The following is a 27,612-nucleotide window of genomic DNA, read 5'->3' as shown; positions in this document are numbered from 1 at the left end:
GTCCATTAATGAAAAAAATATCCAGTGTACCTTCACTGCTTTGGGAGGAGAGCTGTCGGACTGAGTAGATGCTCTAGAATTAGGACTTTGCTGTTTGGCATGGACAGGTCTTGCAACTTCAATCTTTTTCTGGAAGTTACACCCGGCTAGAAACAAACGGACTCGTATTAGGTTCTTTTCCTCCAAACTCATGAAGACAAGGCTCTGCCACCCAGTCCCATTTCCACTCCTCAGTTCCACCAAATCATTTTGCAGCCAGCCAAGCTATCAACACTGATGCAGTTGAAGAGTGATGAGCATCTGTCTGAACCCGAATGCTTGCTGTGAAAGGAGACTTCTGAAGCTGTTAGGCTACATTCCATTTCAAGGACTTATAAACAAAACATTATATGACACCCAGGATCCAGTGAGGCAAGAATTTCTGGCGAGAGGAAAAATGACTTCCCATAAATTTTGCAAAGCAAAAATAAATAATATTTCTATGTGATACTGGATACACTGCAACTGAGTTAGAAATTAGTCAATGTGACAGCTGAACCTACATGATGGTCTGGTTTTACAGTGGTGCAAAGACCCTATATCCATGTTGGCGAACCTATGCCACACGTGCCGGAAGTGGCACGCAGAGCCATTTCCCTTGGCACGCGAGAGGTTGCCTGGAAGAGCCCCACTGCGCATGTGCACGTGCTGCCGCCCGACAGCTGATTGTCGAGTATCTGGAACGCATGCACAGGGGTGGAGGGGTGTGTGCAGGAGATGTGTGCGTATGTGCAGAGATGCACTGTGCAGGAGAGGGAATCTCACACGCATGCACAGACATGCGGCGCGCAAGGGGAGATCATGTGCACATGCATAGATGCACGGCGCACGAGGGGGGGTTGTGTTCACATGTGCAGGGGGTATGAGGGCCCCAGCATGCATTGTCTTCTGGGTGCTGGCATGTGGGAGCCGAAAAAGGTTAGCCACTACTGCTCTATATTGAAGTGCCCATAGACAAATCCTAGTATTAAAAAATTAATTTTTAAATGCAGTGCACAAAAGCATTGTGTTTCACAAGCTGCAGCTGCATAAATGTTTTGTCCATAAATGAAGCTAATTAAGTAATGCAGAGTTTAGGTTTGACTGGTGACTTATCTGTTTGACCCAACAATATTTTCCTACCACATAAAATAAACTGTTAAGTACTTTTCTGAAGAGAGGAAATTGAAAAGCACCAAAAAACATAAAAAACAAAAAACATAGAGGTATGGTGCAAACTTAAAAATCAAGAAAATACAGTGTATTATCCAGATAGGAAATGGGTATTAAATAAAGGATTACAGATCCATTAGCAACATTGCAGAAGAACTGTCTTTCAAGGATTATTGGCTAGAAACAATATATTGGAAATAAGTAAGAGATGCTTTTATGCCTTGTAGTCTATATATCACCTGTCTGAACTCTTTAAAGCTGCCACATCCTTTCCTAAGATTAAGCAAAATTCCATAACAGATTATATAATTGGAGTAAGTTAAAACGTATTTACATTTTAGCCTCTGGGATCAATTATTTATTTTAAAACTGTTAACATTTATTATTATTTTGTAGTTCAATGTTTCAATGGGAAGCAGTATGTAGAAGCATTTCTGTACTTCATTTGATCAGATTCAGTCACATAAATTCTAACAGCTAAAACTATTTGCCATCGACTAGCCAAGATTTCCTTCATTAATTGTAGTCTTTTATTTTAGTCGATAAAAGCATTGCACTGGTACATATACAGATAGTCCTCAACTTATGACCACAATTGAAGCCAAAATTTATGTTGCTAAGTGAGACATTTAAGTGAGTTTTGCCTCATTTTATGACCTTTCTTGCCACAGTTGTTATGTGAATCATTGCAGTTGGTAAGTTAGTAATGCAGTTGTTAAGTGAATCTGGCTTCTCCATTGACTTTGCTTGTCAAAAAGTGGCCTCAGGACACTGCAACCATCAAAATATGAATCAGGTGCCAAGCATACAAATTTTGATCACATGACATGACCATGGGGATGTTTCCACCATCATAAGAGTGAAAAATGGTCATAAATCACTTTCTTCAGTGTAACTTGGAAAGGTTACTAAGTGAACCAGTGTAAGTCGAGGACTACATGTAATGCTAAAAAGTGCTGTGTTTAATTTTAGATGAAGGGTTTTTTTTTGGGGGGGGGGCATTCTTTAAAGTAAAATAATAATTGACAGGACAGATCTGTTTTAAATCCTTGGTTTTCCACTCTGATTAAGACAGAAAGAATGGGAGCTTATTTTCCAATAATGAAGCATAAGGGAATAATAAATAAATAAAAAGAAATAAGCCTTCTCTCTCCCTATTCTACAGTCCTAAAATAGTTTTCTCCTACTCTGAGTATAAAATAGTTTCACTCACACACAATTTATGTAAAACTATAATTAACTATAATTAATCTATAGTTAGCCTTAAAATAGCATATATTTAGGTTAATTTAATTGTGGTTTCATCTGTGCACCAAACTATGACTTAGAATTTAGATAATAAACCTGTGGTTAACTAAAAGCAGAAGAACCAGATCTATTTGTATCTTATGATTCTTGATGAATGTATTTTTTTTCTTTTTATATACACTGAGAGTATATGCACCAAAGACAAATTCCTCGTGTGTCCATTCACAATTGGCCAATAAAAAAATCTATTCTATTCTACTAAAGAAAAAGATTAAGTGAGACCAAGGAAAGTTAGCCTGGTGTCTCTTAGGATAAGCTATTTTTGCCTTGATAATTCCACCAAACAAGCTATTTCTAACTTATCTGCACATCCATTCACATTCCTTTCAGGAGACAACACAAAACGTACACTATTTCTAATACACACTAACTTGAAGGAATAGCTTGGCATCCATATGAGATCACACTATCTGATAAACAATGATGCCAAGCAGTTTTATATTCCAAATTTTTCATTTGTCTTCTGCACTTACAGTAGTCTCTTATCTCTGTTTCTATTGGCAAATCCTCAAAATAACCAACCTCAACTGGGATAGGAACTTCCATTGCTAAGTAATGAGGGCATTAAGTGCATCATGCCCAATTTTGCAATTAGTTTTGCCACAAGTTGTTAAACCAATCTGGCTTCCCCTGTTGGCTTTACATGTCAGAAGCCCCCTGGAAAGGTTGAAAAAAAAAATGACCATGTGACCCTGGGATGCTGCAACCTTCAAAAATAAATACTGATTGCCGATTTTGATCATGTGCAAGTTATTAAGTGTGAAGACTGGTCATAAATTACTTTTTTCAGCACCACTATAACTTTGAACAATTATTAAATGAAAGTTAAGGACTACCTCTATGGCAAAATCCATTTAATTCTATTTTTTTTAAAGTCAGAAATGATTAACCATTATGCAAGCAAGGAGAATGCAATCTAATCTGTTTTAAGCTCATGCAAAATTCTTAAAGGGTTCAGACTACAGAACAATCAGTTGTGGAGTGATTTAGACAGTTTTACTTCTGACTGATTATACAGAAGACTGGAATGTTTCCAGAATTAGGTTTCAGAAGGCAAAGTAGGTATGAACTAAATAATTGATAAAAGCTAAAAGACAGGAGGATCTTCGGGGTAGCATCTCAAACTGAGCATAGGTGCTTTTTGTAGAACCTATGAATATGGTCAAAATAGGAGCTGGTGAAGAGATCAGCTCATCAGTATTCTTCTCGGGACTATGAAAAAAATAAAGATCATCCATGTGGATCTATTTAAAAATGCCAGAGATATTTGATTGTAAATGTCTTAACAGCAGCTAGAATTGTATTTGCGAAGAACTGGAAAAATGACAAAATACCTATGCAGGAGGAAGTTATCAAAAAAATTATGGACTGTGCTGAAATGAGTAAATTGACATTTGAAATTAGAGAACAAGAAGATAAGCAATTTTATATGATATGGGATTTGTTTTATCAATGGTTGGATAAAAAGGCATGGTAATATAGATAATTTTGTGATAGAAATCTAATAGATTGATATAAAACATGATACAGATATATATATAACCACTGGTTGAAAGTATAACATAAATTTTAAGATAAAATGTGGAACATCTCGTATAAAACGATGGAATAGTTTAGTCCTGGATGATTAATAACTGATAAATATATAAACATATGTTAGTTTGACAATGTGAAGATTGATATAAATTGTGAGTAAATGACTACAAAAGTATAGCACAAAAGATACGTAATCAACTGACACACTGAATGTATATAAAATGGAAGAGGATTTTATGTTTTTATGTTTTTGTATGGTATGTTTGTGTTTAAAAATAAAAAACTTTATCTATAAAAAAAAAACGCCAGAGATAAGAGTGATGTGCAAAAAAATGTCAAGATGAATTTACCAATGAAACCAGTTGATGTTCTGATAGTTAAAGAGACATGCAGGTATAATCAGAAGACTGTCTTGAAAAGCCTTCTTACTTTGGATTTACAAAAGCAACATATGTGGAGCCAGGGAAATTTTCTCAGAGAAGAGACAAAAAGGAACTGCTCAGACGAACACAAAGGGAAATTGATAAGAAATCAACTTGTGGAACAGTACTTGATGGGACTAAAGATCAAGCTTTTTAAAAAGTGAAAATAAGACATATAAAGTGCATAAGGATTAAAAAAATATGTTCTGGTTTTCTGGTAGCTGTTAATGGAACTGTATGGTAAGGCTTTAAAGATCTATTTCTAAGTGGGAATAAATTTCTTCTGCTTTTTCGGCTCCAAAATAAGCACTAGGGGCTTATTTTTGGAGAAACACAATTTCAGGGTGATCAGCCCAGCTGAATGTTCCACCCCCTGCTCTGTGCACATGAGACAGCAAGTGCACAGGGACTGACGGTATCCGGCAGCAGCTGCAGCCCGCCAGTCCCTTGACTGCATACTCTGGGGCTGTGCAGCCCATGCAGTGCAGGTGAGTTGCTTCCCTGTCCAAGCAACAGATGGGAGGCAAAGATGAAGGGGGGAGGCAGGCGATCCAGGCACACGGCACAGATCACAGAAATGCCGAGATTTGGTGGGCCAGAGTGGGTGGCTGGCTCGTCTTCATGCGGCAGTACTGGCAGCAGGCAGAGGTTCGGGGTGGAAGGCAGGATAGCCTGCCTTCCCTGTCGCAACTCTGCCTCCCTCTGCTATTGGTGCTGCTGTGTGAAGATGAGCAACTCTGGGCTTTCTTGTGGCTCACACAGTGCATCCAAATCGTGTGCCTCGCCCCCCACCTCTGCTTGTTGCTTGGACAGGGAATCAATTCACATGCGCAGCATAGACTGCTGCTGCTGCCAGACACCATCGGCCCATGCGCACTCACCGCCTCCTGTGCTGGCCACACCCACCTCTTCACTAAGGCTTATTTTTGAGGTAGGGCTTATATTAGGTGCATGCTTAAAAATTGAGGTAGGGTTTAATTTTCAGGGTAGAGATTATTTTCAGGGAAACACACTACTTCCTTATTTTGTAGGTTTGGGAATAAAAGAGAGATTAAGAACTCACCAGTGCCATCTTCACAGAGACTGGAATTCAAACCATCTCCTACTAAAACCTGTAGGAGAGATATGTATATGAATCATCTTTCCTTATGGAGTTATCCAGAGAACTAGAATTTACCTCATTTGGCAAGCATAAAAGCAGAGAAACAGGCAAAGTTGTTGGGAAAAGCACAAAGCAGATTGTGATTAAATGCAAAAAACACAGCATTACTGCCACATCAAATCTTAAATTGCCACAAACCAGCAGTCCCTACTATTGCGGATTAAATAAACATTATACCATGCCTGAAGGTTTCTGAGGACTACAAAGCTAGCAATTGGCAATGTGAAAAACAGAACACTCCCAGATAGTGTCCACATAATCCAAACATTAAGTAATGTTTTAATTTATTATTTATATTTTAAAATGAACTGCATATGATCACCAAATCGCAACCTGAAATCTTATAAGATTTAGATGATAAAGCCAAAGACTCTTACATTTGGTAATCCCAAAGTTTTCACTATTTTCCCCCCAAACTTTGTCACCAGTATTAAGAGAAAAATAATATCTTTGAGGCCTTGGATCACACTGGGAACAACTGCTACAGAGTTTTAGACTCTATTTGTAGTTATCTGCATTTCGCTAACAAGTCCAATCCTCCAGCTCCAAGATTTGTCTGTCTATCAAATTTATATGCTTAAATGTATAATTTACATTACCATGATTTTGCAGCTCAGGTGCTTGCAAATTGTTTGATCAGGTCAGATTCTATGTAATTAATGAATATTTCAAAATGAAGTACATTCAACATAGGTATTATAAGACTATTTTCTTTGAGTAAAATTCCACTTCATTTCTATAGGTGCATCCATGTTTAACTTTTTTAGTATGGAAATGATTTGCCACTGGAACCTTCTGAATCTTTTTTTCCAACCTTAATATTACTAGATCATCTCCCTTTCAAGCACCAGCCAGGCTCAACTCTGTTTAGCTTCAAAGGCCAGACAAAAGAGATCACTCTCTAACCTTTTGGGCTTGGCAGCCCAGCGGGGGGGAGGGGATGGTACTGTGTGACAGGCAGGCTTGTGCACAAGCACAACTCCATTTGTTCAAGAGCCCATCACTTGCCCAAATGGAGATTTCTGTGTGGAGTGGAAATGTCTGCTGCTCACGCAAGTGGAACTCCATACGTGTTTGGTTGCCACTCATACGGCCCAGTTCTGAACGTGCTGCGGCCCTGTTTTGGGCCACCGCCCAGGGATTGGGGACCCCTGTTTTACATCCCTCCCTAAGTGGTTTACAGAGTCAGCATATTGCCCCCAACAATCTAGGTCCTCATTTTACCGACCTCGGAAGGATGGAAAGCTGAGTCAACCTTGAGTCGGTGAGGATTGAACTATTGGCAGTGAGCTAAACTAGCTTGCAATACTGCGTTCTACCCACTGCACCACCATGCCATTTAGCCTTTGAACATTCAGTCTTCAAAAATTGAAAGAAGCATCTGGGGTGATACTATCTTTCTATACACCTTTGTTTCTTTATGTAAGTAGTATAGACAGATAGTCTTTGACTTACAGCTGGTCACTTAGCAACCGTTTGAATTTACCCTAACCCTAATAGGCAACCCTCTCCCCAAAGGTACTTAAAGACTCTGTTGTTAAAGTTCCAACCGCCCCAATCACTTAACTTATTTTGAATATTCATCAACTAGCCTGCATTTATGGCTGTTTGCAATGTCCCATGATCATGTGACTGTGATATTTGTCAAAAACCATTTACTTCTGGGTTTTGGCAAAAATGCCTCAAAATGCATAATGATGGCCACAAAAAAAGGTTGTATAATTGGGTTGGTTATGCGGGTGGACCTGCTTTGCAACCATCACAACTTACAACCGTGACAGGCAGGCTCCATTTGAATACTAAGTCCGGGACTACCTGCAATCCCCCACATTTCTTCCCCTCAACACTGATTGACTATCTTTTAACACCTTGTTATTTGCATTACAACTTTTAATTTGCATGTCAATGCTTATTCGTTCCACATTTGAGAACAATGTACCATATCAGGAAGAAACACCAGCTTATCTTCACTTAATAAAAGTAGAACTCAGCATTTTATCTATAGGAGAGGTTCTATCTGGAATTTCAGAGAACTGATCAATATGTACACACAGGCACAGAGTGTGTGTGTGTATACACATATACACATCCAAGCTTGAGTACAGAGCAATCATAAAACAAGTCATGCCCCATTCTGAGTAAAATGGTGTCTCTGCGCCCCCAATATTCACCGTTAAATCAAATGCACCTTAAGACTGCTCAATTAAGGAATTAATACACCATAATAAGCTTAACTGCAGCTTCCTTCTAATTTACAGGGAAAGCCCCACTGTGAGCAATTAAACTGTGCAAATTAACAAGAAGCCAAGTAAGCTGGGCTAATATTCTGTGCTTGTGGGTCTGATTTGGAGAAACAGATGATCCCAGGCATTTCACAGCACATTCAACGGCACTCTCAGTGAAAGACACTCATGTTTTAAGCCCTCACGTGATATGAAGCAGCGCTTTTGACATGCAATTGGAGAATTAACATGCTGGTAGGTTTATTAAATATTCTTGCGCACATTCTGCCGATACCTAGGAAAGATGTAATAACTTTCCCCGCCCCTAATTTCCACATTTCCTGCATGAAATTCTCATGCGTATCAAGCAAGTGCTTAACCGGGGCAGAAGGGAAAGCCACAAGAAGCCTATAAAATCATAAGTTATTCACTCTTTCAAATCAGCAGGAAGAGGTCTTTTACTGAAAGCATCCATTCAGCTGTAGGAAAAGAACAAATAAGGGAAATTACTTCTTTAATCCACGGTGTTTGCTTTAAAATGAGCTGACCTTCTGCTAGGGAAGCAACTTTCAACAAACCAAGAAGTTATTAGAATAGGATTAAGATCAGTTTGCCTGAGAATGTAGAGAAAAAGCTCTATGTAAGGAATAAAAACATGCCGATAGCTTTCCGGAAATAACGGTATGGGTTCTAAACATAATTTTTTTTTATGGGCATCTCATGCTACTCAACACATTACTTCACATTCAATAACTCTATAAATCTATGCTTGGAAACAAAACAAAAAGCTACTAAGATGTATCCTGGGTACTATAATACATATTAAAGGCTCACTCTATTCAGTCTAAGACAGTGTTTCTCAACCTCAGTGATTTTAAGGTGAATTTCAAATCCCAGAATTCCTTAGTCAGCATGTTGGCTGGGGAATTCTTGGAGTTAATCCCATTTTAAACCTTCACAGGAATTCCATATCTGGGTTGTTTTAATTTTTACCACCATGGCAGTCCTCTTTACCTTTTCTTCAATGTGCTGAGGAAAGAAATTGTCAGAACATGGTGGCAAATTCTCCTTCTGCTCATAATTGTAGTCTTTGTCTTCATTTTCATTAGTTTGAATCTCATTCTATAAAAAAACAAAACACTTGAGTTTAATTGAACATAGGTTGAGTATATTTTTAATACGCCTAGATTTATACGTAGAAGAATATGGCAAAAAAGATGAAATAAATCTAATATTAAAGTAACAGACCCATTATCTATTCTATACCACAAGTATGTTGTTGTTTTAACCATTCAGTCGCTTGGTGATTTCATAGCGTCAGACATGAGTGAATGGTTAAAACCACACAGTATATATGTCCTATATTTAATTACCGTATTATTATGTTACCATTCAATTATATTCCTAAAGTCATTCTTAAGGCTAGAACTAAAATGATAAATTCATTTTATAGTGAACTAAACCTGTAAAACCAACCAACTAATCAATCAATAATAAACCAAAAGCGTACCACCTCCCTTAAAATCTTATAGTAGGACCAGGTCCGCATATATAATGCTAAAGAAACTTGTCTGAAAGCTAAAGAAACCTCTTTCTAGAAAAATGGGTAAGAATTTCCAAGTGACTCTCTCAATAGAAGCATTGATATGTAGTCCTCACTTACAACCATTTAGCGATCATTCAACAGCAGTTACAACCGCACTGAAAAAAGTGACCACCACAGTTGTTCTTCTCACTTACGATGGTTGCAACATCCCCACATCAATGGGGGGAATCTGGATTCACTTAACAACTGCATGATTCACTTAACAACTGTGGTATTTTGCTTAACAAGACATCTTGCTTGGCAACAGAAATTCTGATCCCAACTGTAGTCATAAGTCAAGGAATACAGAATATTCCTTGTACAGAATATTTCACCAGTAAGGCAAAACCCTGAAAAAAAGACCTCCTTTGGCAGTTTACTGTCTCAACTCTGTGGCAATAGACCTTCTCCTACAAATTTGGTTTCTGTCCCTGTTTAAATAATTCCATTACAGCCCTGATGAATTTTTTTTTTCAATCTTTCAATCTCACTCTGGTGCTAACTTAAATTAATCTTCATTATGTAATCAGTACCGTTAATTGTACAAGACAGAAGTCATGCTGCTGGATAAAAGTGCCCATTTGCTCCTGTTAAAAGGAAGATGAGCGAGGAGAATTGCAGCTGTGAGAACGATTGGAAAAATTATTACTGGGAGAATCATAATTCACTAAAATTAAATTCTTTCTTAAATGCCAAAGCATCGCTACAGGGAAAGTAATAGTGCCAAGCTATATTACTGTGGGAAATACTTCACTGTATGGAATTTTCAAAGTTCAAAGATGCCAAACTTCATTATAAAAACTTCACAGGGTTGAGAAAAAAATATGTTTTCCTTATGTTAACAAGAACAAGGGATATGTCAAACTGGTACCCCTCCCAATACTAAAATATTTTTTTTTCTTTTGTTAGGAACCTAGCTGTATTTTGGGAAAAAAGGAATTGCAATGAGTATGGTTTATGATTTTCCCTGTGAAATAGGCATGAGTGAACTTTTGCATTGTAGAAAGAAAAGCTGTCTTCTTTTTTAACCAAAGCTTTATTTGCAGTCCACTTCCCCCTCTGCAATACACGCAACTATTAAATATGCAAAATAGGAGGAGGAGAGATATCTTCCATGACTGCTTGCCTTGCCTTAGCTGCAAAGAATTTGGTGAAGATAAACATTTTCCTTTAAAAATCATTTTAGGCTTTTGCAAAGGCTTAGGGAGAAAATGCACTTTGTTCATCCCCCAAATTCTCTGTTTCCTAAACTGAAGAACATAAACATAAACTCTGATGATAGGGTTGTTAGGGCTGATGGCCTCTATTCTACTCTCTTATTTATGGAACTCAGAAATTTATATACTGCCTTCTACATAGTACTCTTGAGATATTTTAGACCGGAATTCCCAGTGGCCAAGTCTGCTGTCTTGGATGGGAGCGGTAGTCTAACACAGGGGTCTCCAACCTTGACAACTTTAAGACTTGTGGACTTCAACTCCCAGAATTCCTCAGCCAGCTTTGCTCTGGGAGTTGAAGTCCACAAGTCTTAAAATTCCCAAGGTTGGAGACTCCTGGTCTAACATATGGATAAATTAATCTAGATCAGGGCTGTAAAACTCACATTGTCACAAGATGACGTGGCCAGCACGTGACGCATCTGGCCCGCAGGCCGTGAGTTTGACAGCCCTGATCTAGATCTCTGCAAACAGAAGGAAATCCCACCCTAACCCCCGCCCCCAATTTATTTGCAGTTACAGTACTCCTATGCAGATACAGAAAATATCTGGGTTTTGCACAGTGAAATTGGTTCTCCTTATCAAATTTCCAAGTAAAATGCCATTCCTTGTTATCTTAGCTATCAGCTCTCTAAAATAATATGTAACAACTGTTACTGATGGGTTTCATAGAATAGACAACTGAAGTCTAACCTCAATCAGCTGTTCAGGCTTTATCACAAATTAGCCTTGCGTTCCCATTCCTTTCCTTCCTTTTTATAACAACAGCTGACAAATGAGTTAGCAGACTCATCCTTGGGAAACTACTATTTTTTCCTAGAACTTCAAAGAACATTAACTGGAATTGGGTGCAAAACAATACTGCAACCAGGGAGGAGGGCATCTAAACACTTGCAGCCGGTTTTTAAGACCAAAAATGTTTTCAATTTCAGAACTGCATTCATATATAAGAATCCAGTTTTCTTCAAGCTTTTTAAAAATTTCAATGGCTTAATTAGGGAAGAAATCTTCTTTGGCAAAATAGGTGGGTTAAGGTTAGCTTAAATACTTGCTAATTTATTGCACAGCCTCCAGAAATTATTCAAGTAGATATTGACCTACCCTAGGTTCACGTTAATTTACTAACCTCTTCCAAATATAATACAGAACATAGTAAAATGTTCAGTAAGCAGGATAGGATACAGTATATTTGATTATTTTAAATGTTATGGTCCCTCTCCTTAAAATATAACAAACTCATTTTAACAGGTTGTTGCTTGCAATTCCTTATTTCAAGTATGCAGTAGCACTAAATGGCATTCTGTAAGCATCTTCCCCTCCATGCAAAAAACAATCTGCAGGACTTGGGAATCCTGATACTTCAGCACCCATAGTTAAGAGCAGCGTTCAGCATATTTACCAAGGGAAACATGCAGGAAATGTCACATCTGAAGGCAAGAATGGTAGCAACAGAGCCATAAACCAAATTTATGTAGATTCTCAGTCACACAGAGGTCATGGTTGTCTCAGAGATGTTTTTTCAAAAGGCAACTGGGTTTTCTTTGGATTTCCTTGAAAATGTTTCACTTCTCATCCAAGAAGTTTCATCAGTTGAAATGTCTTGGATGAGAAGTGAAACGTTTTCAAGGAAAAACAAAGAAAGCCCAGTTGCCTTTTGAAAAAGCACCTTTGAGACACATTCTCAAAGTCTCTCATTCTCAAAGTTCTTTTTGCTTAGGCAAGGCTACTGGGCAATTGCTACATACATTTTTATGAAAAAGTAGCTGTTGTAAGAGACCTGAGTTGTAATATATGGCTTTCTTGAAATTGTTCATTTGATAACTTGCTGTCCACTCATTAATTATTCCCCTAAACTAGCCTTTCCCCCACTTGCTGCAAAAAAAGAAGAAGACAAAAAAGAATATCTCCTTCAAGTTGCATCTCCTTCAATGCAAGATTGGTCAGCATTTTGGTGTGATCTGGAGTTATTGTTTGTTTCAATTGGTCCTTGGAACTTATTGATAGTCTGCTGGTATTTAGTCTTAGGTGAGCATCCATATTCAAACTGTTGTTACCTAGTCAGGTAATGAAATGTCTGCAAACAACTAAGCTCAGAGAACACCATAGCTGAATTCCTCTGACCCTGCAAGAGGATACTACCTATTAAATCTCAACCTACATTACAGTTTGACATCAAGAAATACACAAAGCACAGGGAATGGGCTCTTACATCTAAATTTTATTTTACTGAAAAGCACAGAATTCTAAGCCAGAAACACAATTCTTTCTATGTTGAACAAAATAGCAAAATCTTTCCATTCCTTCCAGTATGGAAATATGGAATCTCTGATAGTTCTTTCATTACAAAACTAAGTGCTTTAGTGTAAATGTAGAAATCATAAATGATAATGGTAAAAAATTTTAAGCACTCTGATTCTCACATGCAAGCAAAACTTATCCCTTTTGCTGTTACGGAGGCAAAAAAGTCAGAGAAAATCCCACACATATAAAAAGAACCTGAAAGAGGTTCCACTAGCTTTAATTAGAAATAAGATTTTAAAAGGGGAACATTCATGACTCAAGAATGTTGAGTATTCAGGGCAAAGTCATCAGTAACATTTCAGACAGAATCCTCTACTGCAGAGCAGTGACAGCCACCCACTTTTAAAAAGTAAAACTTACCACATAACTGTGAGAGCCATTCTGCTTGGACACAGCCGCTTGGTACTTAGCAAGCCTATCCTTGATGGATGTTTCTGAAAAGCGAGGTATTTCTAGGTTTCTCCTGTTCTCTGCTTTCTCTGGGTTTGAAACTGCAGAGGAATAAAGCAAATTATCTAGAACCATGTTTTTCAAACTTGGCCGGTTTAAGATGTGTGGACTTCAATTCCCAGCATTCCCCAGACAGCATGACTGAAAGTTTGACAAACACTGAACTTCTAGAATAAACATACACAGCGGCTGTTACTGAGACCCATTGTAGGAGATGAAAACTTCACTCTGCTTAACACAATAACCACTTAATAACCCAGGTGGCCAAAGGGCATGAATTAATTCCAGCTCCATAACCAAAACAAAAAGTTTACCTTAAAGAATGAACTTTGCCTTGTTTAAAGATTCCACTGGTTTCTTTGTTAATCTAAAGCTAAATTACAGGCAATAGCATCAGACCTGGATGCGTGTAGTTCAAGAGCTACCCTTTTGAAAATAAGATGACAAAAAAAATAACGAAAGTACAGGTTGGGGAAACCATATGATTTAGATGCTTATGCTTTTGGCTCCCCCCAAAAAGCACTTCCCCAATTCCCATTTGAGAAATGTATGAGGTTGTTACACATCATCCAGAACTGGAGTTGAAGTGGTTGCTTGGGGGCATAGGATTCAGGTTCATACAAACACAAATTGTACTTTATGTCACCCAATTTCAAATAATACAAATCACACTTGACTTACAAACTGTTGTCCAGTTTGCTTAGAAAAACAGGGAAGAGCTGCTGCAGCTGCTGTGACAGGGCCAAATTTTATGTAATTACTATGTCACCACAGTTGATATGGGTGTAACTTACATCTACCAACAATTATACTGCCATATCTGTGGAGATCTGTCTCTACACCAAAGAAAAACATATTATCTCATGTTATGAGATCATGTTATCTCTTTTACACACAAGGATGTAGCAGTTGATAGTGATTGCAATCTCCAAAGACATTTCCATTTTATCCAAGGGATGCATTAGTATCTCCCCTTCAAGTAAACAGAGGTCATCACCAGAAGTCTGGTCTAGTAGTAGAGTAGCTATGAATATGAGGAAGCATCAATACCGAAGGTTACATATTTTTTCAAGATATCCAATTGAAAAGGACAAAGTAATTATCTGCTCTAGAATGATTTTCTTGGTTCTATGTATCAAACTGAAAAGGAAATCTTTGATCCACCACTATTACAAGTTCCATTTCAAATCAAATTGTATAAAACACCATTAAACTCACATTGGCCTACATCATCATTGCAAACTCTTAAGAGTGCACACAAATTTTTGTACTAATTTTTTTTCCATTCCTTTTGCTATGGCAATTCCAGATAAAAAGTGATCAGAAGAAAAAAAAAAAGTATTACTTAATTTTCAGTTAGATTTCAGTTAAATCTCCACTCATAAATCTAATACCGTTACATTAAGAATTTATTTGGGTAATAATGTTTGGAAGTCTCTGGGAGCCATACCAAACATTTCTACTCCTCTGTAGTAGATGATTTAGGGATGTTTCCATTCCCTCTCAGCTTCAATTCCCTATTATGGTTGATTAATTTCTATGGCAAAGGGCAGTGTTCCTCAAATTTATGTGTGGACTTAAATTCCCAGAACTCCTTAGGCAGCATGTTGACTGGGTAATTCTTGGCACTAAAGTCTACACATGCTGTCTGGGACATTCTGGGAGTTGAAGCCCAAGTATTTTAAATTTGCTGAGGTTGAGAAACGCTGGTCTTAGACAACCTTTTGTCTGACATGGCATAACGTTTCCTGTTTGGACAGGGAGTTTCATTCAGAATAGAGCTGGAAGGGATCTTGGAGTCTTCTACTCCAACCCCCTGCTCAAGGAGGAGACTCTGCCATTCCAGAGAGGTGGCCGTCCACTTTTTTTCTTAAAACCTCCAATGATGAAGCACCTACAACTTCTGAAAGCAAGCTGTCCCACTGGTTAATTGTCCTCCCTGTTAGGAAGTTTCTCCTTAAATCCAGATTGCTTTTTTTTCTTGAGTAGTTCCCAGCCATTGTTTCTTGCCTTGCCTTCTGGTGCTTTGGAAAAAAGTTGATCCCCTCTTCTTTGTGGTAGCCCCTTAAATACTGGAATACTGCTATCATGTCACTCCTAGTCCTTCTTTTCTCTAGACCGACCATACCCAAGTCCTGCAACCATTCTTCTTCATATGTTTAGTCTCCAGGCCTTTAATTATCTTAGTTGCTCTTCTTTGCACTTTTTCCAAAGTCTCAACATCTTTTTTGTAATGTGATGACCCAAACTGGATGTGGTATTCCAGGTGTGGCCTTGCTAAGGATTTATAAAGCGGTATTAGTACTTCATGTGATTTTGATTCTTTGCCTCTAGTTTATGCAACCAAGGATTGTATTAGCTTTTTTGGCTGTTGCTGCACACCGCTGGCTCATGTTTGGACTAGAAGACCTCAAAGTCCCGTTCAACTCTGTCATTCTGGTCTAGGCTACCAAGTTACTTGTAAGGAATTCAATCATTGCTGACTGTATAAACTGAAACCATTGTGCCTCTACCAGCCTTATGTATGTAAGGAGAAAATACCATCAAATTAATTCTTCACATAAGCTGAAGCACTTTGTACTTATTTTGGATATATGATATTTTGATTTCTTTGTCTCATGTACAATCCCTGATTGATCAATTACAACTTTCTTCAGTATATACAATATGTGGTCGTTTCTTAAAATATCTACAGAGATAGTCCTTGACTTATAACAATTGGGCCTGGATCTTCAGTTATTAAGCAAGTCATTTCAAAAGGGACCAGGTTTTATGACCATTTTTACTGTGTTCGTTAAGCAAATCATATGGTTAAAGCAATCACACAGCTGTTAAGCAAATCCAGCTTTCCCCCATTGACTTTGCATGTCGGAAACTGTGGGAAGGTCACAAAACGTGATCATGTGACCCAGGGGTGGGATTCAAATTTTTAACAACTGGTTCTGTGGGCGTGGCTTAGGTGGTGGGCATGGCTTGGTGGTCATGTGACTGGGTGGACATGGCTTGGTGGGCTAGTTATTGGCTGGGTGTGGCCAACTCAATATCACTCACAACGAGGCACGTATCTCCTCGCCTGGCCTCTCATGACTTTGGGGATGCTGCAACAGTCGTAAGTGTGAAAAATGGCCATAAGTCACTTTTTTCAGTGCCATTGTAACTTTGAATGGTCCCACCACACAAAGTACCAGCAAAGGAGGGGGGGAAAATTCCAGAGAAGTTCCTGAGACAGGAAGTCGAGTCCTGCCAAGAATATAATAAGGGTTAACGGAGAGGCAGTTTCTATAAGCAAAACCAGAATGTTTCCTTCCTGCCTTCCTTTCAGGATTAGGCCAGTAATTTCTTCTAACCGGTTCTCCGAACTGCTTAGAATATTAACAACCGGTTATAGCGAATAGGTGCGAACTGGTAGAATCCCACCCCTGATGTGACCACAACATGCTGAAACCCACATAAATTTGAGCCTAATTGTGATTGTGTGACCATGAGGGTGGGGCAAAAGTTACAATTTTGAGGATGAGTCATAAGTCACTTTTTTCAATACCATTGTAACTTCAAACCATTGTCAAACAAGTGATCATAAGTCAAGGACTACCCGAACATAACTCTTCCATGTTATAATGATTAGGCACACAGTTTCAATATATTAGCAATATATAAGCATTTATCCTATTTTTTTAACCACGTCATATAAATTAATTAGATATATTTGCATTTTAAGATGTTTAATATTTTAAATTCTGAAGTGTCCCTCTTTTTTATTAAAGGGATAAATACTGTGCATGCCATTGTACATATACAGTAGGAGTCATCCCAACTATATTGAATATTGCTCACGTGAAGAATTGCGGCTTCTTTCTCGATGAGGTAAGTCAAGGTCCTCTGAAAAGAAGTGGCTCTCTGAGATCATCCTACCCTCAGCTCTGCCATGGTCATGAACAACCTGCTTTAAAAGGGAAAGATTTTCTGTTTATTATTTGATTAGTGATCAAATGAAGAGAAAGAAGTAAGCAAGCAGCAGCAAGAAAGATCAGTCCAACAACATCCATGCAGCAAACCAAGATGTTCTTTCTCACTCAATGAACTCTAAATGTATGGTGAACGCTAAGAATTTATTCAAGCTGGTAAACATTAATTTAATTAGGTTGACTGTACAGGTAGCCCTCAACGTATGACCACAATTGAGCCCAAAATTTATGTTGTCAAGTGAGGCATTTGTTAAGTGAGTTTTGCCTCATTTTACAACCTTTCTTGCCATAGTTGTTAAATGAATCACTGCAGTTGATAAGTTAGTAACCTGATTGTTAAGTTAATCTGGCTCCCCCCAACATCGACTTTGCTTGAGAGAAGGTTGCAAAAGGTGATCACATGTCCTTGGGACACAGCAACAGTCATAAGTATGATCCAGTTGCCAAGCATCTGAATTCTGGTCACAAGACCATGGGGATGCTGCAAAGGTCATAACTATGAAAAATGGTCATAAGTCACTTTTTCAGTGCAGTTGTAACTTTGAATGGTCACTAAGTTGAGTGGTCACTGTTGTAAGTTGAGGACTACCTGCATTAATTTTATGTGAAACTAGCTCTATACCCATGCTTTGCTACGAAACTGTAGTCGGGCTTAGGTTTTTGGGAGGAAAAGAAAATTCTGCCTCTGCCTACCAGCATCCATCAGTATTCATCTGGCTAGCGTCCTGTCAGTGTTTGAGAGAGTCAGGGGCTTTTTGGAAACTGAAACAGTATTTGCTGTGTGAGCAAGGAGACAGCAAGGATCCTGGCATGGCTTAGCTCAACTGTTCTGTACTAAAGCTGCTTGGTGCTGTTAAAGTAAAACTGAAACTGAAGCTCCTCTCCTCTGCTTGTGTTTTGCATTTGGAACAGATTTCTTTTGCGGGGGGAGGGAGGGGGAGTAGAACTCCTTAGCATCAGAGCATGTTAATAATAATATAGGAAATACTAATGCTCTGATGGTCATTTCAAAAAATCCTTTCTTAGTGAGCACCTAGAAGCCAAGAGGAACATACATGCCAAATTTCAGGTTTGTAGGCTTTATGGTTCTGGAGATTTTGTGATGATGCATGACTGATATTTCGCTTTTATATATATATAGATTCCAGGTGTCTGAAAGGTGTTAGACCCAAACAAACTAAGTTATGTCAGGAAGTCTAGCCTGAAGGTCATAATGGGCTTTTTATTAGGGAACCTTGGAAGAAATAGTGAGTAAATCAGGTTTTAATTTTCACTGTTTATTAAAGGAGGCAATTACATTTTAGGCATTTTTGTGTCCAGTGGCAGGAACACATTTGCTGAGTGAAAGTTCTAATTTACGAATTAGAACTGAATATATCCTGGCTCAAAATTCTTTATTTATAAGTAATGTTGGTTGTTAAGTAACAGCCTCACAGGTTCATCTATCCAAATTCAAAGCTTCTGGACATAAGTTGCCAATGGAACCCCAGGTTAGCATACACTGTGTATTTTTAAATTCCTATTTTGATCCTTTAGCAGAAAATACAGCAATGTTATCTGGCATTCGATGTTACTAAAAAGGTCATATAATTAAAATGTAGTAAAAAAAGAAGGCTCAAATACACACAGACATACATACACATACTTCCCACCATCACCTCCTTTACACACAGCACCCAATGATCTTAGTGAAGATAATAACCACATGGCAATAAATAGCAGTGGAATCATCTCAAATCTAATGGGCCAAAAATGATCAACAGACTAATCCACAAAGCTTTTGAGCAAATTCATCAGTAAGGTATTTTTTTTATTTCAGAAGCAGTTTTGGTTTTCAAATAAACTTTTACAGTAATACCCTGTTTCTCCAACAGTACGGCCTCCCCCAATAGGAAGTCCCAGCATGTTTTATAGGCATGAAATGAAATTAAGCCCCTCCCCCCAAATTAAGGCCTATATTAAAACATGCGAAATGGGGGGGAATGGTGGGGGGGGCTTGCCATTAGGAAGTACTTTTGTTGCACCACCGGATATGGTGCTGCGTGCGTTGACCCCGATACGAAGTGCCCCACCAACGCCGAGGTCAACATCCAAGCCGTTGCTGCCCGCCCACCCAAATTCTAGCCATTTTTTCGGGCTCAAAAAAAATAAGACCTGGCCTTATTATATGAGAAACTTGGTAGGAAACATGGGGGTGGGGTGGGGTGGGGAATAGAAATAATTTCTTTCCAAATTGAGAGACATTAAAACCTCATATTGCTACACTTAATCAAAACACAAATTTTAGTGATAAAGTGCACATAGAAGTCAAATAGATTCGGTTTCATTAAAAATGAAAGCTAAGGAGTTGCTCTAATTTCTCAGGAGCCATTTCTCCTCTCCTTATTAAGATGCTGTCAACATTCATCTGGGCCTGCATTTTTCTATACTCAAAAAGGGAAGGATTAGGCAATAGAATTGTAAGCCAGCGCACAAGTTCCAGAAATCACAGCACTGCAAAGAATTTTTTAAAAAGTGAAATAAATCAAGTGACACGCCCTACATACGGTTGTCACATACAAGTACTTCCTAGGCAATGAACAGCCTTTGCAAAAAGTTTAGAACCAACAAGAAAAAGCATTTCATCAGAGGGAAGAATGAATGCATGCATGTTGACATTTGGGTGTAGGTGCATGCATGAAAATCGACAGCAGAAAAAAATCACGATGCCCTGGCCGTATTATTGTCACAAACAGCAGAAAAGATACAAGAGATAGATGTGCTGACTTCAAACTAATTTGACTCAAAGAATTGCTTGCGGATTAAAGTAAAGATGTTTATGAAATTTATTTATTTTTCTTGTCACCCAGGGCTTAAGAAAAAGCAAGTATAGAAATTAGCAACAGGAAAAAAAATATTGAACGGGCAATTAATTTCTATAAATGTTTTTAAGGAAATATTAAGATGGACATCAACTTCCATGGCTCATCCACTTTCACCACAGCTTTTCTAAAGCTGTTACTTACCATGTAATAATTTTGTCTTCAATACTGTAGTCACAGAAGAATCCTGTCACATCTAGAATTCTAAAATACAGGCCCAATGTTGCTCACCCACATAACTGAAAGGACGTGGCATCATATTTTTAAAGTAAAGCAGTTTTCTGCTTGATTATGCTTAGGTAGGAGTCAGTCTAGATGTTTAAAGAAGCTAAAGGAAAGAGTGCCTGTGTATGGGTACAATAAATAAGGACTCTGATTACCTGGAACAATCCAACAAAGACTGCACAGAACCCACTTAGCCCTGAATTAAATTCTGGGGAAAGGAAAAACAAAGCTACATTGTATAGTTTGAAGAACTACCTGTCCTTAGCAAAGTTATATGGGAAGGTGTGGCAGAATGTAAGCGTTGGTTGCAAAGGTCTTGTGTCATTGCCAAAAGGATAGTCATACTGCTAAACTTGCACAGCTAAAAACTATCATAATTGTCCTCCCCACTAGAGAAGATCTCCCAGGTTGTACGATCCAATTTAATTCACAAGCCTACCATGCAGTCATCTTTGAAATGATTACATACATAAGCCAATGCCAATTGTCTATGAGATACAAACTGTTTAAACTTCCAAAAAATACTTTAACGATCAATTTTCAGCTCAAATATAAATCCAGATATTTTTTTTAAAGAACTTCACAAGATTTTATGCCTTGCTTTTAATCCCATGTATCAGATTATTTCATTGGTACTTCGGTGCCCCTATTTTGCAAATACAGTTTGCATTTAAAGGTCAAGGGGTATCAGATAGGACTGGAGTATATATGCTAAATTTTATTATAATAAGGTATTTCATTATAAAATATTTTAGACATTTTAGAATTTTATACTTTTTAAAGGAGACTTTCACAGATAGACAAAAGTATAGAGGGGGTAAAGTCTAGCATAATCCACCAAAACAACTTCCTAAAATATCTTTGCATTAAATGTCCTGGTCTATTTTGCAGAAAACACACAATTGGAGATGAGATTGAGCTTGCATTCTCTTCAAGGTATTTTTTCCTAATATTATTATAATATTTTGTTTTAAAATCCCACTTTCGACATATGTTATTTACCCATGCTCAGACGTAGCAGCATACTGCAGATCTGCTAAATGGGATTGGAAGCTGAATCAATAGTGATTTGCATTCCACTCTTCAGTGTGCTAAAACCAGTTTGTATACTCTACAAGCAATGTGACATTGCAAATATATCTGGGGGGCATATAGCGGAGGAAGTATGTAATTATTCGGAATCTGATTTTTTTTAAAAAAAAATCCCAATGTCTAACACCAAATTAGTTCCAGTTTATGAAATCTTTGTAAAGCTTCCTCTTTAGAGATCGCTGCTCAAAGTCTTCACCAATTTATTCTACACTCTAGATAATTAGCTGGTTAATGGCCAAAATGCTCAAAAAGTCAGTGCCTGGAAAGAAATACTGGAACTGGAAGCTTTGTCAGCATCTCGTCTATCACCATTCTCAAAAACCAGGCTGTTTCATAGTGGAGAATTAAAATGGGATTCTGACAATTTTGAAAGCAATGAGCCATCCCAATCTCAAGAATCCACTATATGTCTCATGTTGTTATTGAAACGGACCACATATACATTTTTTATTCTAGGCACTTTTCACCACAGCCTTTGCCAACTTAATATTTTTCCAATTTGTTGGCATTCTAATCACATAATCACTGTTGCAGGATATGATCAGTCGTCTCAAAATTAACGCATCTCACCACTTGGAGTTACTGCATTGGGCATAATATTAATTTGTTGGCTTTCTAATCTCATTAATGCTGCTGCATTGTGCTTAGCACAGGACATGATAGCTAATCTCATAATTAATGCATCTCACTTGGAGTTCCTGCATTGGGCATAATGTTGATAATAAGTTCTCAAGTGAAAACCCTCTGGATGCTTTTAGGCCCTTACGCATATTTACTATCTATCTCAGATTCTATGATTTAAGAATAATCCTTAGTATAAGATATGTAACAGCATATAAACATTTTGTTACTGCAAAATTGGTACTAATATAGCAAAATGTAGTTTAAAAGTAGGGATATATTAATTGGTCGAGCGAATCAGAAAGGTAAACTTTATCCAGGTCTTTGAGCTTGAACTACAGTCAGGGTATATTAGGATTACCAAAATACATAAGAAGTTTGCGGGGGGGGATCAATGGGTATGTGTGAATACACAGACTCAGAAGACATTCTCTAAATACCAGGGTCAGCAGCTTGGGTCCTGCAAAGACTTAAGTAGGGTCCATATCAAGCCCAATGTTCCACAAGACTTTTTAAAATATTTCTTTTAATAAAAGAAAGCTACCACGCAGTAACAGCTTTCAACAGAATACTTATAGGAATGCCTTTGGTCTGCACAAAGGTTTAAATGGGTGGGCAGAAACCATCCTGCAAAGCACATTTGCCTTCTGAGATGCTGTGTATTTATAGCAGGGGCGGCAGAGTGGTTAGAATGCAGTAATGTGGGCTAATTCAGTTCACTGCCAGGAGTTCAATCCTCACTGGCTCCAGATTGACTCAGCCTTCCATCCTTCTGAGGTGAGTAAAATGAGGACCCAGATTGTTGGGGACAATATACTAACTCTATAAACCAGCTTAGAGAGGACTGTAAAGCACTGTGAAGCGGTATACAAGTCTAAGTGCTATTGCTATTTTGCTCCTAGCTATTTTTATAGTTATTTTGCAAATTAGCTGGCTTTTCATGGAGGTCTTTATTTTTTCACAGGAGTACAATTTGATCTCAAAATTCTCACATACACACATACACTCAACCACAAAGAACACCCATTCCTGTAGTAAGTAGTGTTAATGCCATAAAAAAATGTCCTTGCATAAAAATCTTCCTAATGATCCTTACTGTATAGCACAGGATAATGAATATAGTATGATCTAAAGCAGGGGTGTTAAACTCTACTTCATTGAGGGCCACATCAGGGTTGTTTGACCTTGGGGGGCAGGATGGGTGTGGTCAGGGTAGGTGTGGCCAGCATGTCATTAATGTCAGGGACACCTGTAGGAGCCCGATGCTCTGCCAGTAAAAATGGGTTCCCGAGTTCAGGGGAATTGCACGCGGCCCTCCCAAGCTCCATTTTCACTGGCAGAAGCATCCCGGGCCGGTCCTTTGTTATTTCCAGGGTGGCCCCACGGGCCAGATCTAAGTACCCTGCAGGCCAGATCTGACCCCTGGGCCTTGAGTTTGACACCCCTGATCTAAAGCAAGGTGTAACCTTCACCAATCATAATTTTATTTATTCTATAAAAGTCCTTACAAAAGGCAAGTTGATTTATATACGTGTGTGTGTGTGTGTGTGTGTGTGTGTGTGTGTGTGTGTAGACGAACACTATACAGAAGTCTGATGATGGCAGATGAGATTCTGCCGAAACGTTGCTACAACTTTAAAAGCACAACTACAATAACGTGGGAAAATACCCGAACAAAGCTGAATACCATACATACATACATACATACATACATACATACATACATACATACATACATACATAAAAATCTGGGAACAAGATTCAATCTGAAAGATAATGATTGTTCCAACATTATCTGTTGCATTTTCCTCAAGTAGTGGAATCTCACCAGATGATATCAACCATTGACTGCAATTCACTGGCTCTCACTGCAATGCCTTTCCAATGACAAAACTTTTGAAGAAAGATCACATTGTTTATTAGAACTATGTGCAATGCATGCTTCAAAAATTACTTGAAAGCATTGCACAAAGACCACCACATAACTTGTACAAGACCAAAAGGGAGAGAAATGCCACTGCTTTAAGGAATATACTCATTAAAATTAATGCAACCAAAAGCCTGCTTCAAGAACTTGTACAAAGGGGCTTGGCCTTGGGCAAGATCCAAAGCACTTCTTTTGAATAATTTTCAAAAGCTGCATGCACAGCCTTATTGCTTGTGTCTTCAAATAAGTATTAGGCAAAGGAAATGACATTATCATAAAGCATACAGCACATAAGTCTACTAATCTTTCCTTCACTACCGTATTTAATAGTCAATCAATATAATATAAATAACTTGAATCCCAAGATATTTAGTGTGAGCACAAAGGCATTTCAGTTTGCACAAGGCAGCCAATCAAGTTCTTTCCATTCCTACTATTGTCTGCCATTCCCTATTATGCAATTTCAGAGGAGCTCCTGAACTTTAAAAAGAAATGTTATTTAAGTCTTAAGGAACAGAGACATATGGGAGAAAGCCCTCATTTTATATCAAATCTTTCTTCCAAACCATTAAGTTTTGTCAGTTTATATTACCCATCCTGTATTTATCAAAAAAATGGTTAAAAAAAATCCTTAAATAGAAGAATATTGGGGGGAGAGGGGGGGAATCACATTCTTGTCTGCAAAACATTTAAACCAGATTTTGTTTGCAGGTTTCAACAAGATAAAGATATTTACTTCTTACTGCTGTGCATTAATGTTATAGTTATTAAACAATCCAATCACCACATTATGCTCATCTTTCTTTTGAACGATCAATTGTCTACTGACTTCTCTTTCCTTGGCCCCAATTTTTCCCTTCTGCTAAGATGCCCAATCAATTCTTGCTTCTGGAAGTTCATTCATTCATCCTGAATCTATCATTTCAGCTTATTTTAAAGAGAATAATTATAACTCAATAGCAAGCATTTCCTAGTTGTAAATTCAGGGGAGGCTTATCACAGCCTATCTGTGATTATTATTTATTAATCCTGGACTAAGCAAAACTTGTCATATATACGAGGCGCTTCTTATCCTTTTCTTACTGCTACGGTATTGATTCTGCTCTATCCCCATTCCAATACTTTCATTGGCTCAGTCTACATCCTTTCCTTTTATTTGTTTGGTCTCAGGATCTGCAGTTTGCAGGAGTAGCTGCACATGAGATTAAGAGGACATGCTTAATGGGCTTAAGTCCATTGACAGAGACAAAGAGATCACTATTTCTGTAATGCTGTCATCTGCTCCCAGATATTGGATGACCCAATACGTAACACCCATATGCAACTATACATGTATTCTAGTGGATTCTGAACATATCAGGTTAGTACACTGAGGGTACCTCAGGCATATGAATCAATGAGAACATTATTATATATGCCAATCCTGATCTGAAGTTTCCAGAGCCTTGTAGTAAACTAATTTTGTTGTTGCACATATATTTTACAGGATTTTACACAGAATTAATTAAAGTTTAGCTCCTAGAAAGAAGAAGGGAAAAATACCTAAAGCATCTAGTTTACCATCATAACTTTTCTGCATATGTGAAATCCAAAATATGCTGCTGTAACATATTTTCTGTAGTACTAATTTGTCAGTGATGCAAAACTACATAGCATGGTTATAGCAACTATATAGCTGCAACTTTTACAATGCAGAATTTGTATGACATTTTTTTTAAATGTAAACAATGATAAATATGTACCTAAGGATCACTTCTTCAGGCTGAAACATTCTTTCTGCAAGATCATTTCTCCACAGCTAAGAATAGCTTTCTAATTATAAAAAGTATGAAATGTTTTCTCTATGGGCCAGTTTTATTTTATAACAGAAAGATTTTTGTAAAACTGGAAAACTTGCATATCCCTAGCATGTTTAACTGACTTTAAATTTGGCCTAGAACCAATACAGGCAGCATCTACATTAACTTTTGAAACATGTTTAAGGTGAGTAATCTACAATTCAGGTGTCCACATGTCTTGGGATAGCTGTACACACCCAGCTATTTCATCCATGTTATGTTCAGATCTAATTGGACCACTCAATCAGCATAGCAGGCTGTATCTAGTTAGAGTAAAATAAAGTGCTCCTATGGCAATCTAGATTTGGAGATCTAATTTACAAAATTTAGCTTGACTCTAAAGTAATTCACCTTTTCAAAACCCTGAGGAATTTTAAATCACAACTATATCTTGTTTATATATTCTAACATATACTTGGAACACATACAAGGGACTAAGCTGACGGAAAACTATGAAGCAACTGGGAAAAATCAACCAAAGAGTGCTTCAAGCCACTACCATATGCAACTCATTTTCTTGTTACTCAATTTGCAATTTTCCCCAGGGATACAGTCTGTAGTCCACATGCTGGATCAGATTTCATGAGTACTTAAAGGAAAATGCAAGGCCCATGAATTTGCAAGTCAAAACTGGTGAAGACAGGCATTCTCAGACTATCATCACACACTTTCTTCCTGTGAGAAGATTTAGCAGTCGACAGAAACATTTCCCAGGATGCAGAGAGAGTGCAAAAATTGTAGCTTCAAATATCAGTGTCCACAACTCAAAAAAAATTAAAATAATCAAGGAACAGTTGTATTGCAATCACAATAGGCGCGCACATTCCCCAGGTTCTCTTCACAATTGCATGCACGCACCCTTCTCAATTTATTTGGAGGCTTCAATAGGGCCAACACCCCAATTAGGCTAACTTTGGTTAATTAGGTTTCTTTTTGCAACAGCTATTAGCATTCTAAAAACCTGCATTCTGCCACACAAACTCTTCTCCTTTGAGCTGTTAATTATTGTGCTGTCCACACGGGGGATTTTTAACAACAGGACAAATAAAAGATACCCACTTGCACGGCAGGCAGATTTTAGTCGCCCTTTTGCAATTTGTTTTTCTTTTCAAAAGCCAGGGAGAACTGAAGCAAATCGTTCCTTACCTTTGTTTGAACTGCATCCCCCCTCTCAAACATCATCTTTAGTTTGCTTAGAGGAACATTAAACTTCTCTATTTTCCCTGACGATTCGGGGATTTCACTGGTCTCCAGCTTTCCTATGTCTTGTCTGGATTCTCTAAGACAATTTTCCATTTCCCCACTCTGAGATGACCGTGTTTTATCGTCTTCGCTGCCAACACTGGGATATCTGAACCGGCCAAACAATCTGGAAGAGGACTGAAGTCTCAATCTTGGACTAATCCCTGAAGTTTTGTTAATTTCTGCTAGGGAAGCAGAGCCGCTTTCAGTTCCACCACCAGGGCTGACAGCCTTCTGCCTAACCTCAGTACGGCAGCTTTCCACAGCTTCCTTCCGGACTTCCGTCTCCAAGCTTGGATTTTCCCACTTCTTCTTCAAGATGCTGAGGTTCCCCCTTTTAAAATGAGGGGGAAGTGGGTCAATGATCTAAAAAAAAAAAAAATGAACAAGAAAGTGAGACCGGTTACACAAGCTGTCCCGAAGTTCTTTCTCCAGGGAAGAAAGGAA

The 27,612-nt window shown here is 38.1% G+C and overlaps 1 protein-coding gene across 4 annotated transcripts in view; it reads right to left on the bottom strand.

Annotated features, from left to right (window-relative positions):
* LIMA1 (LIM domain and actin binding 1) overlaps nucleotides 1–27,612 on the bottom strand; it is a 64,082-nt gene that overhangs the window by 7,367 nt on the left and 29,103 nt on the right. Inside the window, exons 4-9 of one of the 4 annotated variants that reach the window (XM_026679978.2) lie at nucleotides 27,070–27,531; nucleotides 17,229–17,337; nucleotides 13,305–13,435; nucleotides 8,856–8,963; nucleotides 5,521–5,569; nucleotides 31–146 (exon numbers count right to left, since the gene is read on the bottom strand). In XM_026679978.2, coding sequence (XP_026535763.2) covers nucleotides 31–146; nucleotides 5,521–5,569; nucleotides 8,856–8,963; nucleotides 13,305–13,435; nucleotides 17,229–17,337; nucleotides 27,070–27,531 — 975 coding nt within the window. The remainder of the gene's footprint in view (nucleotides 1–30; nucleotides 147–5,520; nucleotides 5,570–8,855; nucleotides 8,964–13,304; nucleotides 13,436–17,228; nucleotides 17,338–27,069; nucleotides 27,532–27,612) is intronic. The other 3 variants (XM_026679979.2, XM_026679980.2, XM_026679981.2) reach the window with 3 other exon arrangements.

The sequence above is a fragment of the Notechis scutatus genome, chromosome 2 (assembly GCF_049901735.1).
Source record: "Notechis scutatus isolate UNSWTSFEM ecotype Mainland chromosome 2, rNotScu1.2, whole genome shotgun sequence".
NCBI classification, from domain to species: Eukaryota; Metazoa; Chordata; class Lepidosauria; order Squamata; family Elapidae; genus Notechis; species Notechis scutatus.
The sequence above is the reverse complement of the archived record's forward strand: the minus strand, read 5'-3'. Positions and strand labels throughout refer to the sequence as shown.